Genomic DNA, 18,575 nt, shown 5'->3' with positions numbered 1-18,575 from the left:
GTCAGAATAAAAAGGCAAGCTCTAAAACAAAATGAAGAAAATAAAGGCATACACTTAACTAACATTATAACCTAAAAAGAATGGAGGAAAACAAAGAAATAAATAGAGTTAAACATGCAACAAAAAAATCAAAACTTATTTCTGTAATATTTTTGGTATTTAGACTTAAAGAAAAATTCTATGAAAATATTTGCAATAAATGCAAGAAACACAGGGTTTGCACAGTTAATGTTTACACAGTCATAAAAACAGTAAGAATTACAAGAAGACTTTGACAGATAAATTTTCAAAGAATAAAAAATTCATATTTGATTTTAATTAAAAATTTAATAATATTAATTTATTACTGAATTTATATGCTTTTATTAGAAATCAGAGCAACAGAAATCTAACAAATGCTTTTACTAGAAATCAGAAAATATGATATCACTTAAACTAACAAATTAGCAAGAATTTTTAAAAGATAATGCTCCTTAGAGCACTTTAGTAGAGGCAATGTAGTAAAGAAGCTAAAAATGCTGCCTCTGCAGACTCAGATTTAAAAGCCGACTTTGCATGCATACCCTGAATGACTTCTGGCAAGTTAAGTGACTCTCTGTCTCCACGTTTCGAAGATAGGAGAGGAGTACCTACTGTTTCACATTTTTTGTGCAGAGCAAATAAAATGATACATGTGATGCATTAGTAGAACGTCTGACACATTAGCTGCTCAATAAATGTTGGAAATTATTAATATACTGGTATGAATAGAAGAGTAATCACAAAACATTGCTGACAAAAAAAATAAACTCATAAACCTTTCTGGAAAACAATTTGGTAACCAGAGTTTTATAACTACTTATATCTTTTGATCTGGCTACCTAAATCTATCCTAAGAAGGTAACCTGAAATATATAGCAAAGATTATACACAAAGATGTTAACTGCAGCTATTTAAGGTTATGCAAAACTGAAAACAACTGAAATGCCCAGCATTGTTTAGGTAAATGATGGCATATATATCAAGAAATACTGTGCAACCATCAAAATGGTTATCAGGTATATCCTTTAATGGCATAAGAAACTATTGATACTTATACTAAATAAGAAAAGTAAATACAATAGTATATAATCTTATCTATGTCAAGAAGACAGTGTATAGAAAAGTCCTAGAAGAAAAATGCTGAAATATTCATTGTGATTCCCGAGATCAGGATTCAGATATGGTTTGAGACTCATTTACTAGGTCATGAAATCAGTTCAGTGGATCTTGATTCTTACTTGTGATAATGAAATAGAATAGGATAGAATACAGAGAACAGATTGACTATACTAGACTAAAGCAGACTAGAACAGGAAGCAATATAAGCTCTAAGGGTAAGTATTATTATCTGAAATTTTTGTTTCAATTCAGTATTATATCTATGTGCTAAATGTTTCTTTAAATGTATTTCTTACTATGGGGCATGAGTTAGAAGTTTAAAAGCTACCAGCCTAAATATAAGCAGGATGAAGGTTGATATTTTTCTTTATGTTGTTTATTCTTTTATAACTTCCAAATTTTCTATAATAACCAAGTATTATTTTGATATTTACTGTGTAATAATTACATGTTCCAGTTCCCTTTGCCATCAGTGTCAATCATGAGCAAAGTTCCATTGCATCAGTTATATCAGTTAATGTCATCTAGCATGTACTTTTGGAATTCAACTTTAATCTCTTAATAATTTTTGCTTTCTGTGCAAAAGGTGGTTTGTATCCAGCAAATAAGGAAGACAGAAGCAATGGACAGTAATATCATGATATAGGCTAACTATTGTTAAAATAATGTCTTCTTCCCTTCTATAGCTTCTTTACATTTAGATCTTAGGGAAAAATGATCACCAATCACCAATTTTGTACTTTTTAACCTCAGAAGACTAAATCTCACAGCTCCAAATTCCAAAATGGTAAATAAAGCCTTTATATTAGCTTTTATTTGCAGCTCACTATTGATGGTTCCGGGCTTCCCTGGTGGTGCAGACGATAAAGAATCCACCTGCATTGTGGGAGATAAGGGTTTGATCCCTGGGTCGGGAAGAGCATGGCAGCCCACTCCAGTATTCTTGCCTGGAAAATTCCATGGACAGAGGAGCCTGGTGGGTTACAGTCCATGGGGTCGCAAAGAGTTGGACAAAACTGAGTGACTAAGCACACTGAAGGTTTTACATGGTTATAAAATAAGTGCTATGGAATCTGATGCTACTGTGAAAAACTAGGGCACCCACACCAAGGCTGGGGAAGCTATGTTGTTGTTCTTCTTGTGACAGCTTTATTGATAAAATTCATAGATGGTATAATTCACCCATTTAAAGTATACACTCTATAGTTTTCAGTATATTCACAGAGTTGTGCAACCATCACCCTCAATCAATCTTAGAGCATTTTTACCACCTTAGAAAGAAACCCCATATGCTTCAGCCATCACTGCCAATCCTTCTAGCCTCCTTAGTTTCTGGTAAATAGTAATTTATTTTCTATCTTTATAGATTTGCCTATTTGGATGTTTCATATAAATGGACTCATAAAATAGGCCATTGTTCTTAACCTAATAATGTGTGGAAGAAATCAGGTATTTCATACAGCTATACGCTGTACTGATTAAAAGAACAAACAAACTTACATTTGGTGGTATTTGCAGCCTCCGACCAACCAATAATGGGTGAAAGTTACTGTATGTCAGCTGTCTGTTATCCATCCATTTGTTTATCTTTTCATAAGCAGTCCAGCGCAAACCAATCCATAAAGAAGCATCCATATCCGGAAGCTGAGATGTAATAAAATCTGTCAGACAGATAAATTTTTTTTAAAAAAAAAAGCATTTGACTTATTGAAATTAAAGGTGTACTAAAAATGTCAATGAATACTTTGAGCTTATCTAACTATCAAGATAATCTTTGATTATTACCTAACTCTATAAAAAGTAATTTAATAAGATTCTTTTTATATGTTAATTCCCCACATCTTGCCAACAGAAACTTGGCCCCCAGATCAGAATAAAACATGTTTACAGAACAATTCTGCTACCTTGTTCTCTCTGGCTCAAGACCGAAGGAAGGGTTCCACCATAGGTATGACAAATATCACTGGCTTCAGAAAACGCGACAGACTTGGGTTTGATCTTTAGAAAACACTACAAACAAAGAATACACACAAAGTATAAAATTTCAGACAAATGAAAGTTCATATAGGAAATAAATGCCTTATCTTTTAGAGAGCTGCTAATTTTCTGTCTGTAAGGTATAGAAATTTACAAAGTAGTGTCATAAAAATGCAGACCTATACTCTCAATTTAAACAACTGAAGAGCAGTCTTTTAACTATTTTTTTAAAAATTTCCCATTTACTGAGTACTTCCTTGCGCTAAACATTTTGCACAGCATTATCTCATTTAATTCTCACAAGAAATGGGGAAACGGAAGCACAGGGACATTAAGAAACTTTACCCGTAAGTGAAATAGCCATAGCATGGTCAGCATTTAAACTCTGCTCCATTTGATTTAAAATATGTATTCTTTACCATTACCTTATATTAAAAAAAAACCACACATTTTAAAAGAAATCATCCCACTGTCTCTTGGCAGGATATTTTAATTCAAAGGGGGTGAAAGGGATTAAGAGATATAAACTATCAGACTAAAATAAATAAGTCACAGGGATGTTATCTATAGCAAAGGGATTATAATCAATTTTATAATAACTTCGTATGGTGTATAATCTATGGAAATATCTGATCACTATATTTAACACCTGAAATTAATATAATATTTTCAGTCAACTATACTTCAGTAAAACAAAGAAAAACTCTACAAATTTATATCAACTATGTAAATTAATCTAGTCCTAGAACCTTGGGGGGAAAAGATTATTTTAATTTTAAAAAGTCAAAATATACCCCTAATATTTTAAATTTACTACAGATGCTTTCAGTTGCCAGACCCATCTCTTCCTTTTTCGGTTTGATATTATAGTCATGTTACTGTGTAGTAGTATGGCCCCAATTATGTTCCTTGAAACATTCTACAAAAAAAATTTTTTTCAGCCTCCTTACAGACAAGAGTGGCCAGAGAGATATAAAGTCATTGGGGGACTTCTAGAAAAGACTCCCTGAACAAACACCCTGAACTTGAGTTTGGAAGCCTTAAGTTAAGGATGGTAGAGCAAAAAGACAAAAGGAAGTCTGGTTTTGAAGACCATAAAGCTTTCATACCAACCCCAGCCTGCTTATCTTCAAATTTCTTTTATCTGAGAGAATAAATGTTTTAGCATACTGTAATAATTTCTTTTTAGCAGCCAGTTGCATTTTCTAAGATACATACGCCAATATGAATTGTGCATCTCAAGGAGGCAAGTATAGAACGTGGCACTTCCCAATCTATTTAATCATAAACCCTACTCTGGAGGCAAGATCAATGAATAATATTTTGTTAGCATATGTGTACATCCCCAAAACTAGTTTGGGAAATGTTGATCTAATTTGATTGATAAATGACGTTTGGATGTTTTCCTTAAGGAGGAAAATTTATCAGCCAGAAATTCAGTCAGTTTCCTACATGCCAAAGCGATAATCCTGACTAGTTAATGTACTATTCATTGAAAGATCAACTTCAGCAATTTAAGTGCTAGCAGCAATGGAACAGGAACACAGTATTCTGAAAGACCGGCAGACGTGACTAACTTCAGAGTAACTCTGTTTCTGAAAATGTAGGGAATCAGGTGAGATACTGAAATATGCAGAGTCTATCTTAATGAAGTTACTTGGGATGTCATTCTGCCATGGCCCATATAACCATCAGGAAAGCAATCATCATTTGCACAATGTAGCAATTCCCTTTTTACCTTGTTCTGAAAAGTAATCCAATCCCCAGAGCACTGCACTTTAGCTGCAGAATCTGCACTATATTTTTCTAATGAAGATACATTGTATTTTTCACAGACAAAGGGCAACTTGGTACTACAGTCTGCAGGTTTTCGTAAATCTGAGAAGTGAAAAGCAAGATTATTGTGGTGAGAATTTTCCATTCAGCACATTTTAAAAAACAATCCAGTAGTAAAGAAAGTCTCTTTAAGTCAATATTTCCCAAATGGTTAAAATATATTCCTTTTCTTCCCTAGCTACTTTTGTCTCCTATTATTATTACTCATTTCAATAGATTGTAGCACACCAATATTGCCTATAAAAATGCACAAACTTGGTGAATTTCCTAGTGGCAGGAAATAGAGAGATGAAGAAGGCTCTTAGGAAGGGGGATAGAGGCCTAAACTATACTTTAGAACTGCTGCCTGCTTATCTTTGTGAATTTGTCTATACCCTCATCAGTTAGGAAATGGTAAGTTTATTTCTAAGTAACTGCTTTAGCGACTGAAAGTCGCTCAGTCACATCTGACTCTTTGCGATGCCATGGACTATACAGTCCATGGAATTCTCCAGGCTAGAATACTGGAGTGGGTAGCCTGTCCTTTCACCAGGGGATCTTCCCAACCCTGGAATAGAACCTGGGTCTCCCTCACTGCAGGTGGATTCTTTTACCAGCTGAGCCACAAGGGAAGCCGAATACTGGAGTGGGTATCCTATCCCTTCTCCAGCATTTTTTCCCGATCCAGGAATCGTACTGGGGTCTCCTGCTTTGCAGGCAGATTCTTTAACAACTGAGCTATGAGGGAAGCTCAACTGCTTTAGGATAAAGGAAGTCAAAATTTTCTCAGTGAAAAGCACCTTTACTTGCATTTGGAACTTGAGCTATTGTCATTAGCAATAAATCAGAACAAGATGAAGCTACCACATATATAATCAAAAGGAAAACAAGATTAAGCTAGTAATTGAACCTGAAGTTCACATATTACATAATTAACATTAAAGGATTTGGAATTAACCTTACCATTAAACCAAGTCCTGGCAGACAGGTAAAAGCATTCCTCTCCAAATAGTATAGGAAAGTGATGCCATGGGTCTCGTGAGCTGAAAGAAGATGAAAGATGTGACAGCTTGCAATATAGTTACATGTTCCATCCTGGGTGTTACTGTAATCAATTTTAATTCTAAATTTAAGGTCAGGCCATTATTTTACTTTTTTCTTGATGCTCATTTGCAAAAGGATTTGGTTTCTCAGTCTAGGTAGTTTAAGGATTAATGTTCAAAACTATAAATAACTGCTCCATTTAGTATTCAATAAAAGGGGATTTGGGACAGATTCTTTTACATGATAACTTTACAAAGGCAGCGTCAAAGATGTCACATACTATATAAAACGATGTGATATCACTTGTTCCGTTGTTCTCACCCACCATTTCTGCTCGTCACTAGATATCTGAAAAAAAAAATAAAAAAACAAAACAACCAAGTGAACAACCACCCTTACATGTGCTAACTTTTCTAGGAGAGTTTTGATTTAAATTCCCTGGCCTATCAAAATCACAAACCACTAAAATTTCTAAATATTCATTACTTTGTTTACTAAATTACATAAACTGGGTCCTTTCACTGAAGAATGTAACTTAGCAACTTTTTTTATATTCACATGCCCTATTTTGTATACAGAAATATGGTCACTGTAATTGTGGACATGCATTAATGGAACAGATAATATTCTACTGCTACCAATTATAAATTTTAAAATATACAAATTACTTTTCCTCCAAAAAGCTATTTTGCAGAGTTAGTTATGCTTAGAAACAGAATTTCAAGTTAACTACAAAGTTATAATAACTTTTGATGCTCATCTTATCAGTTGACATTTATAATTAATCTTGAATATTTTAAAACATTATACAGTTCTATTTAAAAATTTTCTAACATGCAGTGATGAACTTATGGGTTGTTAGGCAAATTTCACTTGAGGGGAACATTCAACTTTTGTACATTTAAAAAATTTTTTAACAGAATAAATACAGTTTCCCCGGTGGCTCAGCGGTAAAGCATCTGCCTGCCAATGCAGGAGCCACAGGTTCTGTGCCCAGGTTCAAGCCCTGGGCACAGAAGATCTCCTGGAGGAAGAAACGGCAACCCATTCCAGTCTTCTTGTCTGAAAAATCCCATGGATGAAGGAGCCTGGTGGGCTACAGTCCATGGGGTTGCAGAGTCAGAAACAACTGAGCACACATGCACAAAAGAATAAATATAAAAATTTAAAAAAATACATTATTTTAAATTACATTTGCTATCTTGTTTCTGACGGCTCTTAGTCCTGTAAAAGATGTTAAACTAGCCAGAGAACTGTGATTGCTATCACAATACAGAACAGCTTCTTCATAGCTTAAGCGGGGATCAGCAACAAACCAATATTCACTCCCATCTATTACAACTGGAGGTCCATGAATGCCAGCACGCTCTAAAGAAGAAGAAGAATAGCAGAATCAGGATTGCGTAAACCCAACTGCACCCTCTCAGCATGCAAAACTATTTATAAATAGTAATCCATTTAGATTACTGGCTCTCTTTGCCCAGGGCAGTTCTGCCTGGAAGGATTCAAAGATTTCTGAGCCAGTGAGTGGCCCTGTTACCCTCCTGCACTCATGGAGAAGGCTAAATCCAGACCCAGAGTCTAATCCCACACCAGCCAATCACCTTCCCTCCCTGCAGATACTTCACTGCATTTGAAGACATAATAGAAAAAAAGCTGGCACTTGGACCTGGGCTTAAATAGTTAACTAAATACACCACTGAAAAGGTAAAAGCAACTTTGGATAAATTTTAGTTTTCTTCACTTACCTGGATTGTACCAGTCTGGTATTTTTAGAGTATGACCTGTATAAGAAAGCAAGTGGCTTAAGTTTAGTATTCAATTATAGACCATAGCATACTTGCAATTTTGCTGAGATTTGTTGATTTTTGGCCAAACCGTCTCCTTTCATGTTTTTATTTATTTATTTATTTATTTATTTATTTTTTCCTTTCATGTTATGATCATTTCAGTTTGAATTTTGCGGGGCCTATGCTAAAGCCGTTTTTGTGGCAACCAAAAAGGCAGATTTGTTAAATATTAATACAGTATAACTAGCAGTTCTCTACTTTATATTGTGGAAGTCATAAAATATAGTTAATAATTAGGAAGCACAAATAAGTAAATGAGTACATTGTATATATTACATTATATAGGAATATGCAAGATAATCGTCACTGTAGGATGAGGTTGCTCAGGAACCACATCTCCATCTAATGCAACTTGAATATATTTAGGTTGGTAGAGTTTATTGTTTTCCAAGATACCCTTTGGAAAAAATGTTCAGTGATCCAGTACCGAAACTTTTGAGGAGAGATAAAACTGGGAGGAAAATAATAAAATTCACCCAGCAAAGAAATACGGTACCATACAAAGAATTACGGTCTTTGAAGCTGAGTGAGTCAGTGTCCAATGCCCTCAGACTCTTTGCTGCTGTGCTACTTGGGATCAGTTGCTTAACTTCCTGAGCCTCAACTTTCTATTTTATAAAAACTAAACTCTCTTACCTAACTCACAAAGACAGTGTGAAGATCATGTGAGATCACGCTTATGTAAGCACCCCACACAGGGCCAGGCACAGAGCAGTTCCCCTCAGGATGCTAAGTTGCTCTTCTCTCTCTTTACCTTCTGGTCATAGGTCACATTGGTTTCAAGCCAAAGACATAATTTGATGAATTTTAGAAAGTATATGGTAAAACAGCTGTTCTTCATTTTGCTATGTATCAGGGCCAATGCATTGGAAGACTCTACTCAGAGGACTGCCTACATACCCAGCGTCTGTGGTTTTTTCTGACTCAGCCCTCTGTATACTAGATGATTTTCACTAGCAATGTTGCAGATCAGTTAAAAACAGTTTCTTGTTTGTAATCTTGTCTGTTCATTTGTATGTTGGGGGAAAGCTGTGTTTAACCTTTACATTTCTTTACATTAGTGAGAAAAGCAAAATAAAAGATGCCTTTTTGCACAAGATTACAAACATGTTTGTGTGTACAAGGTATCAAGAAATACAATTCAACAAAGTTGTGTTTATAGGTCATTTTCCAAAAACTTTTTTGTGAACCTTATTTTTGATATAGTTTTCTTGACTAAAAAAATAGTACTTTAAAAGTACATATATCAATAGTGATTATAATTTTTAAAAATTAGGCTGTTAAATTATTTCTTTTAGAGAGGAGGGGACTAATTAGAACCAGATGGATGAGATAATAAAAAAGGCAAGCGCTAGAGAAAAGGCTGGGTGATTTGGGCTACTGAAGAGGTAAAGTGCTTCAAGGAAATCAGAAAACACATTAATACAGAAGTATCTAGTTGAGCAGGTTTTGGCAGTTGTTAATTACCAAGAAAATATCCACCTAGTGAATGAGATACACTGTAACTCAGAAATTTAGGAACTTTCAAAGGGGAGTTAACATTTAAACCCTGGATCAAATCATCACTGATTGCTTCAAATGACTGAGACATTTGAAGGCTGACACTGAGGTTGAGATGGGACATTCTTTAGTTTTAAACTTTATTTCTGCATTGGAGAAAGCAGGGATGCAATTATTTAAAAGATTTATTTCTTTATTACTTGATTTATATTTTATTACTTGGTTTACATTTTCTAAGCTATATGCTATATGCTATAAGCTATATGCTATATGCTATAAGCTATATGCTAAGCTATATGCTTTCATTTGTATAATAAAAACAAAATATATTAAAAAGAAAACCATGGTTTTAATAATATTTCCTGTGGTTACTGGATTGGATTTCTAAGGTTTTCCCAGTGTAAACTCTAGGTTCTATTTCACCACTCAAACATGAGGCAGGGGAACAGCTACCAGGAAAATAAAGAGCATACTTAATGAGCATACTTTGGAGGAAGCAAGGACACTCTCTGTAGCATTCCACATGCCAAAGAATAATAGGAGTATCATAACGCTTCAAGCCAGAGACATTGTCCAAGCTAATTATATATTAGTTACTTTGCCACTTGTATGAAAGGTGTCCAAACTAATTTTCCTCTTTCAGGTTAATCAATAATTAGGACTAACTCAGGTATACTTTTTCTTTTAGGAAAACTCCATCAACATGTATACAGACATACACACTTTCTTTTTTATTAATAATCCCCCAAGTCTGCCTTTGTGAAACAGACTTGCCAGATACTCTGCCAGATGTTGCATCTGAAGCTTTTTTTTTAAATTTCTTTCTTTCTTTGGCTGCTCCAGGCCTTAGTTGTGGCATGCAGGATCTTTAGTTGTAGCATGTGGGATTTAGTTCCCTAACCAGGGATTGAACCCAGGACCCCTGTATTGGGAGTGCAGAGTATTAGCCACTGGATCATGAGGGAAATACCTGAAGCTCTTTCAAAGGCAAGGTGGCTCTTCTTAGGAGAGAAGAACCGTCTTCTAATAGGCAGTTCCACAACATAATCTTTGGGTTCTTGGAGAACTTTTAAGAAGATATCCCTTTGGTTTCAATAAGCTGTCTACATTCAGTTCAGAAATTCATTTTGGAACGTTCTGTGCATTTACCATTATGTTAATTAATCTATCTAAAACCTGCTTAAAAATAATTTGGCAGTTAAAATCTTAACATTTTCCTTAACATATCCTTGACATTTTCCTACTACAAAGTGAAGTAAAAGGATATTTATTTATTATCTTTTCTCTTTTTTGTTACCAAGGGCTCTACTATCAAGCCAACTGATATCCTGAATTTGAAGGAGATAAACTTAGTAATTTTGAGCTCATTGAAAATTGTTTTGAAATTATAAAAAAATTTAGATTTGGGCCCTGCCAAAATTTGATTTCCTGACTTTTGCTTCATTCTTCCCAAGCTTGTCTTCATTTTACAACAAAATTATTAAAATGATTAAATGATTTAAATGATTGCTTTTACTTTGTTTCTTCTTTCACTTGGAATAATCTTTCATTCCAAGGCCTAATCTCCCTAAATTAGCCTTAAATGTTCTCTCCTATACAAATCCTTTCATGATAAAAGAGGAAGGTAGTACCTAACTTCAAAAAGGCAGCCTTTTACTAGGGGTAGGAGAAGAGGGAGTCAGCATAAGATGGCTGGATGGCCATGGACATGAACTTGGGCAAACTTCAGGAGATGGAGAGGGACAGGGAGGCCTGGTGTGCTTCAGTCCATGGTGTGGCAAAGAGTCGGACACGACTGGGTGGCCAAACAACAATGACAACAGGAGTCAGGCAGGATGGAGCTTAATATACTAACTGTATAATCAAAGGCTTTCAAAACTGTAATTATAGACTAAAATGCTTTCTTAGATACTCTGGATCAGCAGTCACAACATTCACGTGAGAAGACTGGGAAAAGGAATAATCACCACTTACCTTTTGGAATCTGGCACACCCATTCGAGTTTTGCATCACAAGCAAAAGGCCTTAGATTCATAAATTCTCTGTCTTCATAAAAATACCAGCTTCTTCGCCATGGCCTTTGAATGACCTAAAGGAGGAAGAGGATTGTAGAATATTTCCAAGTTGATGCAGCCCTTATACAACACTAAACTCTAAGTCTTATGCTCTTTAACTCTACTTAGCTCTAGAACCTAAGATATATGTTTATGAATGAACACATGAAAGAATGCAGTGTGTAAGCAGTAAAATTTAAACTGCATTAAGCAAGAGCCTTCAGAGGGACTGATAAAGGAAATATAGCATAGGGTCATGTTTATGTCCAAAATGCAAATTACTGTTTGTTTGTTTTTTTCTGTTTTTGTTGATATGAAATAACAGAATCCTACAACTTTAAATTTTGGAAGGACCAAGCTAGAAAAGAATATTTGGTTCAGTGATTTCCAAACACCAGGCTGTGATCATAGTGGATCTGTGAAAAGTGACATAAAAGTTGGGCATCAGGGGCCCAAGTTTGTTCTTTGGTGTTGGTTTGTGTTCCTGGGGTATTGCCCTCCTCTGTGTGATCTAAGGGGCTTCCCTGGTGGCTCAGTTGATAAAGAATCTGCCTGCAATGCAGGAGACCTGGTTCGATCTCTGGGTAGGGAAGATCTCCTGGAAAAGGGAATGGCTACCCACTCCAGTATTCTTGCCTGGAGAATTCCATGGACAGAGGAGTCCAGCGATGGCTCTCTACAGATTCCAGCCAGCAAGCAACAGGGAAAGGTAAGGGGAGGACAAGATCTGGCAGGAGCATCCATCAGTTTTTGGACTGTTTTGTTTTTTAAAAATTTTATTTATTTTTGTATTTATTTATTTGGGGACTGCGCTGGGTCATTGTTGCTGCCCATTTGCAGGCTTTCTCTAGTTGCAGTGAGCGGGGGTTATGCTTTGCTGCGGAGTGTGGGCTTCTCTTACCGCAGAGCACAGGCTCTAGGCGTGGGGGCTTCTGCAGTTGCAGCACATAGGCTTCAGCAGTTGTGGCTTGAGGGCTCTGGAGCATGTGGGTTTCAGTAGTTGTGGCACACAGGCCTAGGTGCCTTGCAGTATGTGGAATCTTCCCAGACCAGGAATCAAACCCACATCTCCTGCATTAGCAGGTGGATTCTCAACCACTGGACCACTAAGGAAGACTTGAACTGTTTTCTCTTAAGAGCAAGATTCTAGAGGGTACTGCGGTAGGTGAGGTAAGATTCTCCTTCCAGACACTGCCATAGTTGGCCTTGTTCCTGACAGTCTCTTCTATTTAGTTTTTTGGTAGGTTTTTCCAATCTCTTCACACATAGGGGCTCAATTTACATCAAACATAGTTTATTGTATGAGTGTTCTGGAAACTTCACAAACTTCCATTGAATTTTCATTCTTTCATGTGTTAAATTGGGAGTTCTATAAAAATGGCATGATACTATAGAATTTATTAAAAACAGTTCCTTTGAAACAGTGCTTTCCAAGGGACCCCTCAGTACTTTGTCTCAACGTTCTTGTAACATTTCTAGTCAATCATATTCTTGAATCTCTTTCTTGGGCTTACATAGCAAAGATGTTTTCTAGATGCTTCTTCCCTCTTCCCTCTTCATCCTCTTACATTTTAAATGTTGTTAATCACCCTAAATCCACTTCTTGGACTTCTGTGCTTTCTTTGGCCATAGCATATGGCTTGTAAGAGCTCAGATCACTGACCAGGGATTGAACACAGACATTGGCAATGAAAGCCAAGAACTCTAACCACTGGGCCACGAGGGAACTCTTTTTCAATGAACATTTTTCCTTCAACTCCAGTTTCTTGACTCTCACTTACTCCAGGATATTTCTTACTGCAAGCTTGGATTCAAAACATCAGTTAAAGCAAAATGTACTACTATTTTCTCCATAAACAAAGATCCCCTTCTGATTGTTTCTATAAATGTCATAGAACATAGTAGACCCAGACATTTGGATTTAAATTTCAGTTCTGTAATCATGCAAGTTACTCAGAGTTCACATTTCTTCCTCATGAAATGGATATAGTAACAGTAACAACCTCGTGTGTGTGTGTGTGTGTGTGTGTGTGTTTTAGTCGCTCAGTCATGTCCAACTCTTTGTGACCACATGGACTATATGGAGCCTGCTAGGCTCCTCTGTCCATGGGATTCTCCAGACAAGAATACTGGCTGCTGCTGCTGCTGCTAAGTCGCTTCAGTTGTGTCCGACTCTGTGCAACCCCACAGACGGCAGCCTGGAGTGGGTAGCTATTCCCTTCTCCAGGGGATATTCCCCATCCTGGCATCAAACCCAGGTCTTCCACATTGCAGTCTTTACTATCTGAGCCACCACGGAAGCCACCTACCTCATAAGGTGGTTTAAATTTAAGTGTGATAACAGATGTGACATGACTGTGCCTGGCTCAGGAGCTAACAAATGTTAGCTGCTGCATCATCATCATCATCATCACCATCATCACCATCACCAGCAGCATTACTCTCCTATGAGACTTTTGTTCTTGCATAAAACTTACACTTTGTCACAGTCCCTGTAATTGCTTGTCCATTGTCTTTATCTCCTACTAGCTTATAAATTCTGTGAAGGCACAACTATTTTATATTTTGTCATTGGTGACCTGCCCGCCCCCTTCCCGCCCGGCCCCCCCCACCACCGAGTACCACAGACTGTTTGGACATACTACCTACAGAATGAAAAACAAATGAAATCGGACTTCCCTGGTGGCCCACTGATTAAGAATCTGCCTGCTAACGTAGGGGACACAGGTTCAATTTCTGGTCCAGGAAGATTCCACATGCTAAGGGGCAACTACACCCATGTGCCACAACTACTGAGTCAGTGCTCCAGAGCCTGTGAGCCACAAACACTGAAGCCTGTGTACCTAGAGCCTGTACTCTGTAACAAGAGAAACCACCACAATGAGAAGCCTGTGTCCAGCAACAAAGATTCAGTCTGTCAAAAATAAATATAAATAAATTTGAAAAGTTAAAAAAAAAACTAATTTGTAAAAGAAACAAGACAAAACAAAGCAAAAAAATGAATGAAGTTTGCAAGGGAAGAGGCCTAACTGGCCTGTCTTCTGGTCCTATCTGTCTTTTGCATCTTGAAATTTGTCTCAAGAGGAATCTTCTCACACCCTTCTTAGGTCATGTCAAAAACCTTTAATCATGCTCTGCTGCCTACCAAAAAAATGCATAAACTCCTTAACCTGGCACCAACCTAATTTCCCACCTTTGTTTTCAACCACAGTACCAATTAAAACTTCTTGATCTGCATTCTGTTCCCCTCACTGACTTAGCCACTCCCTTCCACTCCCACTTTCTTTTATGTCTTACACTCTCCTTGAACAAACGCTATCCATCCTCAAAGGTCCCATTCAGGTCCTACCTCTCTTTGGCTCTTTGGGGCTTCCCTGGTGGCTCAGCTGGTAAAGAATCCACCTGCAATGTGGGAGACCTGGGTTCTATCCCTGGGTTGGGAAGATCCCCTGGAGAAGGGAACAGCTACCCACTTCAGTATTCTGGCCTGGAGAATTCCATGGACTATAGTCCATGGGGTAGCAAAGAGTAGGACATGACTGAGCGACTTTCATTTCACTTCTCTTTGGAAACACCGCCATAGAAATCACTTTCTTCTGAATTTCCTTAGCCTTCTTCAACCCACTCCTTTGGAGCTTAATTACTGCATAGTAACAAGAGTCATCTTTCTTGAATATGAATTTATCTTCTCACATTAAGTGTAAGTTAGGTTGCCTGAGGTCTGGACCATGAGTATACTTTTAACCTCTGACTGCACCTAATATCATGCTCCACACACAAAAGGACTCCATGGTCTGTTGCCTGATTGCATGTACTGCCAGATTTATTTTTTTAAATATGCAGACTTTCTAGCATTGTACTGACCTTGACAGCAGCACAGTCTCTGATATCATAATCCTGCTGAAACTCATTTGCCGCGATAATAGTAGACACCTTAAAAGACAAGAGAGGCTTGAGAATTTAAGACTGATGTATAAATATTTGCAATTTAGATGTAATTTAGGCAGCTTTAATAACTCAAGTGCGTTCATATGCCAAGGGAGGAAAACTTTTTCATTTCTTTTTTTATGTCAGGATGCTAAATCATGAAGAAGACTTATAAAATGTCATGATGTCATTGTTTCCAAACAAAGGCAGCTACAGTTTCAGAAGTGGAGGTTAATTGTGTATTAAGTTCACAGTTGGAGCACAAAGAATCAGGGTCTTGCAAAATACTTCTTCTTTTTTTGTATGTGTTGAAATGCTAGTTATTTGACTAACTATTTTCAGATATGCTCCAATTAGAAAATGAAGTCAAGGAATTTTACATTCAGAAAGAAAACACAGTGATTTGACACAACAGCAATGTGGAGCAAATATTCAATATTTGAGAATAATTGTTTCTCTCAGTGTTAGCTAGAACCTCTCCTTAGGATAATGTAAATATTTGAAATAAGATTTAAGGACTTTTTAAGGTTCTCCCAAATTGTTCCTTCAATAAAGATTTTTTTTTTTTACATAACTCGTACTTTTAGATAATAAAAATAAAAGCTTCTCATTATGAAAAAGGAAAAAAATCACTTTTACTATCCCCAAATGACTGCTATATTTATATATCTATATTTTCATGCTTTGGGGCTACATATAGAGACTATACATATGGTTATTTTTTTAAGTAAAAAATGAAATTAGTAACATCTTTTCCCCACTTTATATATGTGAATCTATTTCCACTTCAATAAAGATACATCTACATAGTTTTCATGGGTGTATGACTATATTAATTAGCAATCAACTTACTTGTTACTGAAACAAATGCTTTTTCCATATTATCCCACACAAGAAAGATTAAACTTACTGGTGTATGATCACTCCATTGCCAGGATCCTTGTAAGTCAGGGCTCCTTTTATTCAAGCCTATCCATAGCCAACGCTGGTCACTATGTAAAAAGGAAGTGTTAAGAAAAGATGAGCACAGCATTTGGCAAAGATATTTAGCATTTACATGTCTAAAATGCTTAACACAGGTAAGTTTATTCAGAAAACCTTGTCACTAACTGAGACACAGTTTCAAGCTATACAAAGAAGTCTTCTGAAATGAAATTGAACCCTAACTATGGGTAGCCATCAAAAAAGTACCATTCTTTTTAAAACTAAATTTAATGTTACTTTCTTCATATGAAAGGCAAAAATTCTTCTGCTTTGAAGAACTTAAGAGTAAAAAAAGGAGTATATGATCATTTTAAAACTTTTACTGCAGAGCTTCAATATTAGATAATGTTTTCAGATGCAAAACAACAATAGCAGGGCCTCCTGGTGGTTCAGTAGTTAACACTCTGCACTTCCAATGCAGAGTGCGTGGTTTCCATTCCTGGTCAGGAACTAAGGACCCATATGCCATGGGGTAAGGCCAAAAATAAACAAACAAAAAAACAACAACAACAGCAACAGTTTTTACTTATAGCATTTTTCTATAACTATCAAATATCTTTTCTTTAAAGTGCAGAACAAACCACTTAGCTAACCTTTTATTAAACAAGATTTAAAAAAAATTAATTCCCAGTGCCCACTAAGTGAAAGTAAGACAAGCATTTAAGTATTTTCTAAGCACCAAACTCCATGGGTTATACTAGAACAATACAATTAAGCAATCACTTAAGTGAATACATTTAACACTCATAACTATTATACTTTAGTGTATAAATCATTGAGCTATGTGCAATAATGATACAGAGACGCACCAGACATAATATCTACCCTCAAGTGGCATATAAACTGGTCAGGGAAACAAGATGTATATGAACAGAGAAAATATAAGGCCATTTTTGAAAAAGCATCAAATGATAAAAATTTGGATACATTTTAAGTAGTACAAAAATTTGAAAAAAGGAGAGGTCATTGTGAACTGTAGGAAGTCAGGAAACATTTTATACCATTAGTAGAACAAAAGACAGTCTTCAAAGAATAGCTAATGTCTCTTTTGAGTCATAATCTGAATATTTTACCACATGTCAGTATTCAGATTGGCTGAGAGGAGAAACAATAGGAACTCCAAGGAAGAAAGTACACAACAACATACAGAGACAGGGACACACATTGTCAGTGATCCCTTTCCCTCAATTTAATGTATGTTCTAGCCCGGGAGATACTTTAAGTATAAACAGAAAAGAAATAACCATAAAAAAATATCTCCACTGCTAATTTTTCTTGAAAATACTCTCTAAAATGTAGTATACTTCTTAGGCCTTAATAAGTAGATCATTTTCCATGCATTTTGGGGGAGTGATACTGGTTACTTTCTGTAAAATTTAACCTTTTGATTGTATATATCATGTACTATCAGTACATGAGTGAAAATTATAGATGCAAAACCATACATATATACATATTAAATATAACTAGAACACATATTAGAAAAGGAGTAGAATCCAAATCCAAAATTAATCTCTATTTTCAAGCTCAGTAGAATATATGGATCGTACAGTTACAGGACTGCTGGGAAATATAGTAAGTTTGCATTTAAAAATATTTGCTAGTGAATCCAAGGCAGAAACAAACTTTAACTTCTCACTTTTTAATAAAATAATTTTCTTCATTTATTTCCTCTGTTCAACATTCCCTCATATTTTAACATTAAATTTTCATCACATTTTTCATCTTGCCAACCTCAAGCCTCTCAACTTATTGCAATGGAATATGAGGACAGTCCCCTTTCAGTTGTTTATTGTTATATTGTTTTCTTTCAAAATGAAAGATCACCAATTTGTAAAGTTAAGATAAATCAAGTGGAAATGATTAAGTCCAGTTTGAATTCAGCAGCTAAAAAATGATTTTTCAGTTCGTGTCTTCAACTAATCAGAGATTTCTTATAGACTTACAAATGTATCATACTTCTTGAGTGTTGGATTTCTAAATCACAAGGTCTAGATAGTTGCCAAATACATTATAATAAAAGACAGCTAAAATAAAGAGGTCAAGTTTGTTTCCTCATATTTCATTTCTTTCTAATCTTTGTAGATTATTTATCTGGGCCTGGAGAATTTATGCAGAATTTTGTGTTTCCCTAAAGTAAGCACTGGGCTTCTCTTGTGGCTCAGATGGTAAAGAATCTGCCTGTAAAGCAGAGACTTGGGTTAGATCCCTGGGTTGGGAAGATCCCCTGGAGAAGGGAAGGGAATTGCAACCCACTCTAGTATTCTTGCCTGAAGAATTCCAT

General features: G+C 36.1%; 1 protein-coding gene across 4 annotated transcripts in view; it reads right to left on the bottom strand.

Annotated features, from left to right (window-relative positions):
- LY75 (lymphocyte antigen 75) overlaps positions 1–18,575 on the bottom strand; it is a 116,975-nt gene that overhangs the window by 60,554 nt on the left and 37,846 nt on the right. For all 4 annotated transcript variants that reach the window (XM_061135342.1, XM_061135339.1, XM_061135340.1 and 1 more), the window contains exons 14-23: positions 16,218–16,299; positions 15,245–15,313; positions 11,301–11,415; positions 7,725–7,760; positions 7,169–7,344; positions 6,257–6,324; positions 5,896–5,975; positions 4,856–4,995; positions 3,045–3,150; positions 2,641–2,801 (exon numbers count right to left, since the gene is read on the bottom strand). In XM_061135342.1, coding sequence (XP_060991325.1) covers positions 2,641–2,801; positions 3,045–3,150; positions 4,856–4,995; positions 5,896–5,975; positions 6,257–6,324; positions 7,169–7,344; positions 7,725–7,760; positions 11,301–11,415; positions 15,245–15,313; positions 16,218–16,299 — 1,033 coding nt within the window. The remainder of the gene's footprint in view (positions 1–2,640; positions 2,802–3,044; positions 3,151–4,855; positions 4,996–5,895; positions 5,976–6,256; positions 6,325–7,168; positions 7,345–7,724; positions 7,761–11,300; positions 11,416–15,244; positions 15,314–16,217; positions 16,300–18,575) is intronic.

This window comes from Dama dama, chromosome 33 (assembly GCF_033118175.1).
Source record: "Dama dama isolate Ldn47 chromosome 33, ASM3311817v1, whole genome shotgun sequence".
In the NCBI taxonomy this organism is placed as follows: Eukaryota; Metazoa; Chordata; class Mammalia; order Artiodactyla; family Cervidae; genus Dama; species Dama dama.
Note: the sequence above shows the minus strand (reverse complement) of the source record. Positions and strands in the feature narration are given on the sequence as shown.